Source organism: Ambystoma mexicanum, chromosome 8, assembly GCF_040938575.1.
Source record: "Ambystoma mexicanum isolate Mex_15411 chromosome 8, UKY_AmexF1_1, whole genome shotgun sequence".
Classification (NCBI taxonomy): domain Eukaryota; kingdom Metazoa; phylum Chordata; class Amphibia; order Caudata; family Ambystomatidae; genus Ambystoma; species Ambystoma mexicanum.
The window spans coordinates 1,074,262,458-1,074,275,303 of record NC_090929.1 but is presented as its reverse complement, the minus strand read 5'-3'; the positions used below and the strand labels follow the sequence as shown (position 1 = coordinate 1,074,275,303).

General features: G+C 42.7%; 1 protein-coding gene across 2 annotated transcripts in view; it reads left to right on the top strand.

Annotated features, from left to right (window-relative positions):
• The window catches only part of CALY (calcyon neuron specific vesicular protein), a 124,283-nt gene that overhangs the window by 26,974 nt on the left and 84,463 nt on the right, over positions 1–12,846 (top strand). For both annotated transcript variants that reach the window (XM_069611063.1, XM_069611064.1), the window contains exon 2: positions 10,775–10,915. In XM_069611063.1, the coding sequence (XP_069467164.1) occupies positions 10,790–10,915 (126 nt within the window). In that variant the 5' untranslated portion in view covers positions 10,775–10,789. The remainder of the gene's footprint in view (positions 1–10,774; positions 10,916–12,846) is intronic.

The window sequence follows — 12,846 nt, the reverse complement described above, 5'->3', positions numbered from 1 at the left end:
AGGCCGGGGAGGGGTTCGTTGGTTGTCATTGAGGAAAGGGGCATACCATGTCGTGCCTATGAGCACCCCACTCTTAATCCCTCTACAACCGGCCAGTGCCCCAACTTTCATATGTTAGTGGCCAAAACACACCAGATAACACATGAGAAACTATATCTTGCTTTTTAGATCCCAATGCCACATTTGATTTAATCAATTGCAGGTACATTTTGGAAAATCTTCTGATGAATAAGCAGTGCCTTATGGCATCTGAAGTTGTGTAATGGTAATCTAGAAAGGAAACAAGGCATGCATTACATTTGGAGGCTCATTCACAGCTATTCCATTTGACAAGGGGTTAGGGTAGGGGGAGACAAGGCTGTGTTCTTGCTCTGTTCCTGTCTATTTTATACACCAAAAGCTTGGATTTGTGTCTGCAGAAAGCCACAGGTGATGTTCCCAAGAGCAAAGACCACCCTACACCACTTTAGTTGCCGATGATGCAGGCATCTGTCAAAGATAGTCCTCATAATTCAAGGACGTGCAGGCAAGTTCCAAGGGTTTCTATTGAAGTACAGCCTATGGTCTTTAGACTGTTCAATGAATATATTTCCGGATATAGATACACAGATGTTTCAACCCAAGGCACCAGCTGGAGAAGAGATTTGGGAAGTGGCGATAGGGCCATCCCCATTGCTCTCTCGCCTGCTTTGAGGTCTCCTCCCTAACCCGGTCATCCGTACCCACAAGTTAGTGTTACTAATTGGTAACCCATATTGTGTAGTAACTGACTGAGCTTAGTGATGATTCTCTCAAATGCAGGCTCACTGACTCCCTCAGGGACTTCCTAGCATTCCCTACTCTCATCAAGGTTAGTGTTCCAATGGGGATTGAGATGTGCCTTGTAATTTCTCTATATAATTCATCTGGTTTCATTCGTGCCCACTTTCACCGTACTATTCTACATCCTTCTTCTTCTTCTAATTATCAACAGCGTGGGCGGACCCACGCAGGCGCTTCCCCATCCAAAAGGATGATGTGCACCTCCCCACCATTCTTACACACAGCCCTCACTTTCTCATAACTCCTCCCACCGCCCCGTCTGCCCCACAAAATCTAACAGCACACTGCTCCTTTTTCTGCCTCTCACTCAACTCTTTTCTACATCCTCTCTCCTGACTCCTCGCCAACGTTCTATCCCGCTCATGTTACACTCTTCCCCTCTCCTGCCTCACCCATTGATGTTAAATCTGCTCTCCCTCTCTCACTCTACTACTAACACTACTCACACTCTACTACTACTACTACTAGTACTAAACACTACTACTATTTCTCCCACACTTCTAATCCTCCTTCCAGGCTAATACAACTACTTCCACTACTACTACTTCATCTATTACTGCTCCTTCCACTACTACTCCTCTTCCTCCCACACCTACTACTACTACTACTGCCCCTCCTTCCACTACTACTCCCCACCTTCCATCCCACTACACAAACACCCTCCTTTCACCCAGTATCATTCAATTCACATTCATTCTTTATGCTAACATCTTTCCACCTGCCACACAAACACACATATTCACTCTGCAGTACCCTTGCGCTCACAAAGACAATAACTCACCTTTCTCCAATAGGTGCCTCCACACTCTGCTGCTCTTGCCTTCCTCCTGCAAGTCTCTTAGTCCATCTCCACCTCCACTGCTGATCTCAACCGGATAACCCACACTTACGGTTTCCTTGATTAAATGTTCCTCCCTCTGCCCCGATTGGCAAGCTTTCACTAGCCAGTCCTGTTCTATTTTGCCCTCCTGCGAGGTTTATGTGCATGGTGTGAGAAACCCAAGGACATTCTGACATCTATTACCCTTGAATCCTCTTCGCAGGTGGCCTGGAGAAGGCCATTGCGTTTGGATCCTGACCCTGGGGGTGGAGAAACGAGGGAGGGTCCTTGGGGACTGGGGCCGAGATGTCTTCAGGTCGGGACACGGTATTCCCCACTCCCTTCTCTCAAAGAATCTCCTATCCCAAATGCAATCATGGTATATTGTTACCCCTGTCTCATTGACAACGAAAATGATAAGAGATGTCGCCAGTCTAGAGGCATCAGAAGGATGGCAAAAAGGAGAGGGATTAAGAGTGGGGTGCCCATAGGCAAAACATGGTATCCCCCTTTCCCTATTGACGACCAACCTACCCCTCCCCCAGCCTGTATAGGCTATTGTGAATCAGCTTCCCTCATTTCCCCACATTTGAGCTCTAAAAGTACTGGGACGAGGAAGAGGCAACTAAGAGCAACAAACACTCAAACTCCATTTCACCACATTGGTACTGGGAAAAAGAAGATGCCTACAGAGAGCTGTGATGGTCAAGCATGTCCCTTTAACTATGGTCAAGCAACTAATTAGAACCCACCTCTGCAAGCTGTCAAGTGGTTGCAGGTGTGTAAATGGAGAACCAGAGAACAGCAGAGAGAGCAAGGGGGAGACCTGTGGGTGAGAAACCAGCAGATGACCCGTGATGGGAAGGGAAGGCTGTGGTGGGGCCTGCGAGGAAGCCAGGACGCCGGCCAATGCCCCGAGGAGCTGTGGAGCACAAGGCTAGCTAAGCCGTGGGGCTACCACGGATGTGGGAGCCTCAATATTGGGAAGCATGTTGCTGATCCTGCCGGCAGACAGAAAGGAAGAAGGGATGTCATCCGCATCCGTGTCGGGGAAGCGGAGACCCGGCATGTACAGGCAAAGAGTGTGAGCGTGGCTCAGAGTAGGCGGTCCACCGACAGGAGAAGCAGACCGAAGGAAGGAGGAGCCGCTGGAGAGAACGCCAGAAGCCGGTGAATGTCAGGGAGGTCGCTCGAAGCCGGGCCGCCTCGGGAAGGCTGCGCACAGATAATGAATTGCTGTAAAATGTTTATTGAATACCAAATGGAATGAAAACATGAAACAAAGCTACAATATACACTTTGAATACCGAATTGAGTGTAAACTCGAACCAAAGATAAAATATACATCTAAAACATCTAGCTGAAGGAAAACTTGAACCAACATTGCACTATATATATATATAGTGTAATGAGTGGAAATGTGAGAACAAGAACAATTCCTGCATATTGAATATAGGCGAAACATATAATGGATGAAAGAAAAAAGGTAACCAATTAAATGCAACCTTCATAAAAGAGCGCTAGTGTGAAAGAGTGTCACAGAAAGGTGGGGCATGAACTAGACCACCAGTGTACTTTATTAATGAGCACAGTGCTAAAAGTCCAAAGACTGGCGCAGAAGTGTGTAATACATAATGGCAAAGCCAAGATATGTGGCTTGGTCTCTGTGGCTCTGTATGACCAGTATAGCTTGCGAATTGTGCCAAGCATCATAGCGACACACACCATGGAGTTGCGGCAAAGAGCTCTCAGCGCGCCTTCCCTCTCAGCATCGTGCTCTATCTCAGCAAGAGCAGCCCAGCCACTTTCACCACTCTCCATTCTACCCCACCCTTGCTTTCTGGGCCACCCCTGAAAGAGACGGTCAGCGGACTTGAAAAGCTCACCCTCAATCCCCACTGTCCTGCTGCCGCAATATTTGCTGTGCCACACCTGGCAGACAAGCTTCAACCTCTCCCCCTCATGGCTCACAGACCGCCACTCTATTACTTTGCAGGGACACATCCGGTAGACGTGGCCCAGCAGTGTGGGAATCCCCAGCCCCACCTTCCTCAGCATACATGTGCTCATTAGCACACACCCCCCTGCATATTTTGGTAGAACACAACAAATAGCAACGAGGGGCTAAAAGAAGTAATATTTCAAAAAAAATGTGCACAAACATTTTCAATTCAATCTTCATAATTATTTCAAGAACTAACTTAACATTTTCAGGCTTTTGAACAGTAGGTGGAGATATTACTTTTTTATCTTTGTTAATTTAAACAATGAGGGGTGCACTTATAGATCATGCCCTCTGGCCGTACTGGGAGTTATGAACCCATACACCATCGCTGTGCTTGTGCCTTTAACTGTTTTCAGGGCCCATAACATCCAGTACAGGCCTCGAGCCAGGTCTATCACACTTAATTATACCCCTTGGATTTCCCAAATAGAGTTCTCATTGTACAATCATTGGGTATATTAACCAGGATAGCCTTCAAACTGATATGTAAAGTCAGCAGATTGTTCAGAATGTTGCATTCGGTATCACAGGCGTACTTGAAGCCAATACTCTGCGACTGCCCATGAGGATATATGTACTATAAACTTCTATTTATACATAGGGGTGTACCGAACTTCGGCTTCGAGTAAGTATTCGGCCGAATTCTGGCTAAAAAAGGCTATTCGGCTCCAGCTGAATAGTTTCTTGTTATTCGGCTCTTGCCGAATACTTTGTCATTCTCATTTGAATACAATGCAACAAGAACTCAGAAAGGCAAATATAGACTTCAGTTTGCAAAACTGAATAGAATTAGACCAGACAAATGTCTATCACACAGCTGTAAAATATCTTATATAGTAACATGCTCTTTAGGGCATGTTTTGTTACAGATTCATAGACATAAAATGTGCTCACCTTTTATACATATCACAACAAGTACAGTCTTCCAGAAACATGTACGGACTCTCATCACATTCAAGTTATTCATTGATATTCACTACAATGCCCTCTCATAAGAACAAATTAGAAAGGTTCGTTTTTTGCAATTATTTCTTATTTTATTCTTATTGCTTTTTTATAGAAAAAACCCATGTATAAAGACAGTATACAAAGCCATCAATTGTTAAAAACATTTATACAAAACATACCATGTACTATAGATTCTAACAAATGTCATACCTATTTACCTCACACCATACTGTAATCACACATACCAATTAATTCAAAACAGTTGTATACCCATTCAAAAACAGTCATCCATGTGCAAAACACGCAATCCTAACAAGGTCTAAAACCAAAGGGATCCAACAATCGGACCTATGATGCAGCGTTGTATTTGTTATCTGTCAATACATAACTTTACTCTGATATCTAGCATACATTAACAAAATTATTCTCATGTATTCATTTGCCACAGTTGTTTTTATGTAAACCAAAGAAGACAGTTGAGATCCTAAAAAGTGGATCTTGAGATGTTGTGTTGTCTACTCGAGTTTGAGGCATGGTGCCAAGAGAATCTTCTCTACCCATGCCCTCATCAGGACATAAACAACTATCTTCATTTTGGATCACAATAGAAGGTGTCATATCTATTTAGCCAATGGTAAATTTGTCTTGCCTGTGTTTTTCGGTACTCCAACCATAAACGACTTGCATGGCAATGATCATTCTAAAACGTCCATCTTGAAGAGACGGGAAGTTGATAACTTTATTCATCTAACCAACTTGTTGTGCTTCAATTGATGATCGCACTGCACTCCTTTGTGCGGTAACCGCACTGTTCTTTTGCAATTTGTACAAGTACTGCCACAAATGACGGGAACGCCAAGATTCCATAATTCAATCTCTGTCCAAAAACCACTGTGCCATAAACTAATGGCCTGTCCAGTTCAAACCAAACCTTAGTTTAATTAGGCAGCGTGAATCACTATTTCCCCCTCATGTGGTGCCGGGTCCGCGTCCACACACTGGAGTCCCGTCCTTCAAAAAAAAAACATGCGTCACCTTTTGTACTTAGCCAGCAACAATACAGGAAAATCTTTTCTTTTGGTGAATGTTTATATGCAATGTGCACTTTCTTCAGTTGGAAAAGATAAACTGAAAGAAATGTGCATATTTCAGTTAAGGATACATTCAGTTCCTATCCTGTCTCTTCCCACTGCGTATGTCATAGTCCCACCTTTTCTTTTTTTAAGGACTCGAGTCCTGAGTTTAACATTATCTGATATTTTATCAGGAATGTTAAGGTGCCTATATTTGTGTATTGGCGAGGATAAGTGAAAAGTGAGCAGAATGTGTTCCTATGGTCCATGCCCATGGAGAAACATTAAGAATTCACAATAGGTAGTGGAGACTAGCAGGGCTTAGTTATGTCAGGCATAGTAATATGCCCCCACCTAACAGGCCTCTCAGAGCAATTTATGTTGGCTAATCTCTCCAGTTCCAAAGCGGGCCAGTGTGTGACAGCGGGTAAAGATAGGTGTGAGGACTTGTAGGATGTAGAGCTGGGGGAGTCAGAGAATTCCTTGAATGAGTCAAGTCAGGGCCTAGCATTAGAGTCCAGCTTGGCTCCAAGTGGCAAACGTGGGCTGATCTGGCAAAATGAGCATGTAAGTCTTGAAACCAAAGACCCCATTGCTGACACTCTGCCGGCATACAGTGCAAACCCCCATTACTTGCATCCCGCCTCCCCAACACCCCCACAGACTTCCTACTTGGGGCTTGCCACCCCATAACACAAATACCATATATGGCATTCCACCTCCCACCCCAACAACACAAATCCCCTACCTGGAATACTGCTTGCCCATCCCTACTAAACATACCTCCCTGCATGGCCACCCACCTCCCCAAACCATGCAGAGAGACAACACCCTACACCAACTTGGAGCAAACCGACATTGACGGTAACCAGAGACAGAAAATTATTCTACTTTAACAAGGAATTCAAAAATAAACTATTAGGAAGCAGTGATTTCTGTCTAGTTAATATATGAAAGGGATTTGGATATGTGCTTTGGCTCTCCTAAATGTTAAGCCCTTCACATGCTTGATCCTCAAAATGAGCATTTTGCTCTTTTAACAAACTTATTAACAGCTAGTCTAGGTACTATGAAGCCGACAAAGGAACAGACCAAGCTGAGACACAACACCTGTCCATCAGCACAAGTGATTACGGACCATTGTTTACTCAGAAATATGTGATGGTCATAATTGCTGTTTAATCAGCAGCATTTGAATGCAGGGGCAAGAGAGATACCGGTAGCGCTCGGGAGAAGGGGCCAGGTCAGACTAGCCTTTTTTAAAGAAATGTGTGTAAACGTTAAAGGGGAGCCTTCAGCATGAACATAACTGGATGAGGCAGTGGAGACAGGACAATCTTGCAAAGCTCACTCTCAAAGCCACCAGAGGGCTGCAGTTCACTATATGGGCAGATTTCCTTGTACACCTTTCTATGTTTTAAATATATTGCTTTGTAGTAAAAATGTGATGCTTGTAAAATTATCTTTTAAAGAAGGAAGGGCTGAATCGTGTGAGGCCTGCAAGCCACTCATATTAATTCAGGGTTGCTGCTGCTTTAACACACCAAACTACCCAAGCAGCTTTCTTTATTGCCCAAGGAAATCAAAACAAAACAAAAACAGCACTACACAGGCAAAAAAGACGAAATTGACAAAAGCAATAGCAAATATGGTGGAAAACTGCAGCAAATATGTTGGTTAGAATGGGACTATATTTCGATCAAGTATGAAGTAAATGTTAAAGTATATTGTATGATCCAGAATTGTTACATGTTTTGTATTTTATTTTTAATGCAATGAATAGTTAGACCTGATGTGCACAATCAATTGTAATAAATGAACGAGTGCTTACCCATTGACCAAACACCAACAGCCTCTCTGGGAGAGTCCTCTCCTTTGTTTGGCCCTCAAAGGGGTGGGGTGAATATTTGTGAGATGGAGTTCACACATTTCAGATTTCTCTTGACTTGTGTCCTGCATGAGCTGACATTAACCATTTTACACATTTCTATGGGAGCTGCAAAGAATTTTCTAAACTCCACCGCAGCGACTTTGCAACTGGATAGAGAATGCAATGCCTCTGATTCACGAGGGCAATTGCAAATCGCAATATCTATTTTGTTCATTGCAACCTAGTCCTTTTGCATTTGTGAAGCCTCCTACTTTGACTGGCACTGGTTTTGAATATGTCACAAACTTCTGTACATTTGGTCCCTTCATTTTGGTTAAATCTGCTTTTTTCCTGGATTTTATCCTTTAAATAAAGATGCTGCATTGATTACAATGAAGATAAATAAATGTATAGAATGCATTTAAAATGGTGCTTTATTTTTTTTAAATAAGTGTGTTTTTTCAAGTTTGGAGCATGACTTATTAAATAAAGCTACTAATCGGCTTCATATTCGGCTTCGGCCGAATAGTTGTCAAACTATTCGGTATTCGGCCAAATACTAAATATGCTATTGGGCACAGCCCTAATACAATATAATAAATATCAAGAGTGACACAGATTATAATAGCTTTATAGACCCACATTTTGGGCCGTACAGGACATTATGGGCCCATAAACCTCAATAAATGCCCTTACTGGGCTCAGGCCCTTAACTTGGCCTTCTGGACCCATAACACCCTGTATCGCCTTCAATCCAGGTCTATAAAGGTTAATTATTAGAGGTTGAATTATGATATAATGTCCTGGTATACAATTCCTACATAGCACTAAGGACCCAAAGGTATTAGGGTGTTGGGGCACCAACTGAAAGAGAAGAAAAGCATTTGAAATAGCAGAGATCAAGAAAACCCGAGTTCAGCAGCCTATGTTCTGACAAAATAAAAGGGTTTTAACAATTTCTTTTTCAAAACGAAGGTAATCAAATTTAGACCTTAACTGATCAGTGAAAGCATTCTGAATGCGCACCTCCTGAACATTTCCACCAGCTGTGGACAGGTTAAATCTGGCGATCTGAGGTCCCAGTAAGGTTAAGGTTCAGCAGATATTTCAGTGCATCAATGTAGCAACCTTATGCTTTTTCCTGGCTTGAATAGGCAGCCAGTGTAGATGGCACTGAACGGGAGTGACATGAGAACCTTATTACTGACTATACTTTCTTCAAATGCAATATCTCTAATTTGGAGTGCCTCGAAGGAAGGTATAGGCCCCACCATATAAAGTCAGAACAATTGATTCATATGAAATGGAGTCTATGGGCCTCATTACGATCCTGGCGGTAGGGGGTTAACGGGGCCGGTGGAGCTGCCGGCCCCATTAACCCCCTACCGCCTTATTACGAGGTCTGCTCGTGGGACCCGGTAAGGATGCCTGGTAAAACCAGGCGTCCTTAGGGGTGTCCCGCGAGCAGACCAGGATGCTGACAACGGGCCCGTCATTAATGGGCCCGTTGTTAGCATTCTCCCCATTCCCATTTGAGCCCTATGGGGGCTCAAATGGGAATGGGGATGTACCGGGTCCGGGTTCCTTGAATGGGGAAATACCGGGCCCTCCAAGGTCGGAATGGCCCAGTATGTCTCCATTCAGGGAACCCGTACCCGGTACCCGGAATGGGGGTAGCCATGCCGCAAAAAACAGCATGGTTACCTCCAGGGTCGTAATGAGGCCCTATGTATGTTATGGGAACATGAAGACCCTCTTAAAATACTGCATCAATACACTGCCTAAATAACAGACCCATCTTTCCTGTAACAAGATGCATGTCTGCCACTTTATAGCATTGTAAGTGGTGTGTGAATGGATATTTCCAGTGTCTAGTGAGAAGGTGTGTGTGTGAACAATGTTTATTCTCCGCCCATTGGTAATTGTTAGAATTGTGTCTAAAATAATGTGATTATTTAATACTTTGCTTGTAGATTATGTCACAGTTTGTATTGGTTTGTATTATATGGATGTTACTGTCCATTTTTTTGTGTGAATTTATATCTGATCCATATTAAAAAGTACACAAACACTGCACACACACAGGGTGGTGATGAAAGTTGTAATATCACAGATAATGGGAGACAACACAACTGTGCATCAATTACAAAGATACCCTTAGTCAGTGGAACTATTTCTTGAGGTAAACAGCTATATTTTTCCAGCACAGCTATCCTTTGGGTTACATAGGTCACTTTAGTCTACAGTCAGTAGTGAGAATGGGTCTGAGGAAAGGTAGAGTTGGCTCTAGCATTGGGGTTGGAGTAAGAGTTAAGGGCACTGTTAGGATTAGCATTGGAGTTAAGTTTAAAGTCAGGGTTGCCATTAGGGTTCTCAGGCTACTCAGATCAGCCCAAGTGCACTGCCTGTCTATTCCCAGATTCAAACTGCATAAAGCTGGTGGGGTGAGTTTTCCAGTTCTTGTTTCCAAATATTGGAACTCACTGCCAATCTCTATCAGGCCCGAATCGTCTCCATCCTTATTCAAACAAAAAGCCAAACATTGGTTAATCATCTCATAAGATTAAATACCTCGCCACCACCATACCAGTATTACAGCACGTTAATTTCTGCTTGCTTCTCTAGTTACCTACAGTGTGTATATTGTATATAATTATGTATTATATATATTGTGTATAATGTGTCATCAAGCTTTTATGTCCTGGCTATTTTAATATGTATCTCTGCTTCTATTGTGTATACTGCTCCTCGTGATCACATGTAACTCCACAATGTAACTGTTTACTTTACTTCCTCTTACTTGTACTAAGACATGCGCCCAGATGCCATCGGGCCAGGCGCGCTATACAAATAAAATAAATACAAATACATATGATCACTCAAAGCAGTAAGAGGCAGCAGGATTGGCTCAGAGGGATTGTTAGTATGAAGGATCGCTTTGTGTCTGGCTTACCACCCATTTAAGATTAGCTTTAGGGTTGGCTACTATAATCAATGTAGACAGGAGAAGACCATGAATATGTGTACAAAGGAGGGATAGAGTTATGATTATGTATATCTTACTCTTAGTGATAGTGCTAGGGCTAATAATAACTTTTAGATATCTAAGTCATTGGCATGGGGGTAGTCTGGTGTTAAAGTTAGCACTAATCCTACGGGGCTATTAAAATAGCAGGAGGCAGAAGTATGACTCAGAAAGCAGACAGTATCTGAATAATTATCCTAATTCTCTCTAGCTCTGCTTGCTGACCATGGTGAAACTTGGAATTAACCTGGAGAAAGGGGAGAAGGAGCCGGGCTCGGAGGAGGCCTTTGACAACATCCCGCTGATCGCCCCTCTGGACGTGAGCCAGTTACAGCAGCCCTACCCAGATAAGGTAATGTGATTGCCTCCAAAGTGGGGAATAGGTACTCTGATAAGCTACATAGCAAGATCAAGGTAATTGAAGAACCCCAGAAAGGTTACTCTCTAATATTCCAAGCCTAGAAAGTCAGAGGTCATTGCATGTTTTTGGAAATCAAAATACTTTCATACTTAAAATGTGGGGAGTAAACAACTTCCACAGCAGAAAATGGATGTCAATTGTTAGGGAAAAGATATAAGTGGAATTCATGTGGCTTCTGTTTTTCAAGTAATTGGGAATTCAGGGAAAATAAAAATACATTCAACTTATTGAAGGAGACTTTGGAGGCACCAGAATTTGCTGTCATATTTTAAACATTGCGCAATCTATTCAAGTGTTTGATTTCCTGGTTTTTATTTGTGGAGTTTTCTCTGGAAATGTATTAACTTAAAAATGTCCAGAAAGAGTTTGCCTGAAACACTTAATGTGACCACCCTTAAATAGATATAGTGACGGTTTTTGGGTAATAGGTCAAGCCCAGTGGTATGAAGGCAGCTCTGAAAATGTTTCATATTTCACACTTTGATTTAAAAAGGCAGCTGTAGTGATATCCTGCAGACAGCTTGATATGCTAGCATCAAATGCTGCTCTTCTAAGAAATAGCTGTCCACGCCGAATTGTAGTCATGGCATGCATCCATACAAACAAAGTCTCTGAGGAAATGATAACCCTTTGCATGCTGAAGTTGCCACTCCCTGGAACACTATTCCACCGCACCTTGGATTTGAAGGAGGGCTCCTGAAATTCAGGAGCATTTGAAGACTCCTTTCTTCCATTGTCTTTTATAGCAGCCCTGACCCATGGGGAGGCCACACTCCCTTACCCAGCCTACATGATACGCAGTTGTTTTTTATCTAATGGTATTGTCAATTTATTAGTGTCAGGCACCAAAGATCTGCCCCATGCACCTTCATTAATGGCAGGTGTTAGTACTCTCTGGATGTACCCCCTGCCCATGTCAATTATATACCAGAAGGACAGTCCACCCAATAAAATGTATCTCAATGTCTATAAATACCAATTCTCATGAACTTCTTAATCGCTCAGCTCCATGCCTTCCTTTTTAGGCAATGCTTCTTCTGCCCAGCTTCCAGGATTCATTTACGACCAGAAAATGGTGCATGACACTTTACAAAATCCCAAATGAATGAATGAATCAATCAATCAATAAATAAATGTACTATAACTTGTACAATATGTCTGACATCTATTCCATTGTTATATGGGGGCATGCAATGTAGCTTTTTGCAGAGGGGCGTCTATCGCTGATGCAGAAAGGGAGAAGCAGCGAAACCATTTTCAATATCTAGAAATAATCAGAATTGTTAACAGTTTAATATAAACCACAAATGTTCACTCCCTCAGGAATTGCAAATGGAGGGTTAGAAAGGTAAACCCACGGACACCAATTGTTTAAAATTCCAATGGCAGTGGAAATTACATTACACACCTGATGGGATCATAGGATGTGGAATCACATGACATTTGATCGCATTGACATGAAAGGAAGTGATGTCATATGACCTTTGACCTTTATGTTATTACAGGCAGTGTTATCAATTCTGTAAAAAAAAATTAACATGTGGACATACAATAACAGATATTTAGCAGGCATATTGGCTCCTTTAGTTGCCAACAATAGATCAACTATAGAACTTCCTTGATATGCTACTTGTACAGTCATGATATGCCAGGGGCATACTGAAAGGAACACTTATAAACCAAATGCATTGTCTTTAGATGCCGTTATTCTCTCAAATGAATAGGTACAGACATCCTATGTCAGTTATAGGCTCTGTGATGATATACCTTGCCTGCTAGCTAATGTGGGATGAAGGGAAACTATGGGGGTTCCCCCAGTTCACTCCTCAGCCCTGACGGCATGGAGCAGGGGACAGCCACAA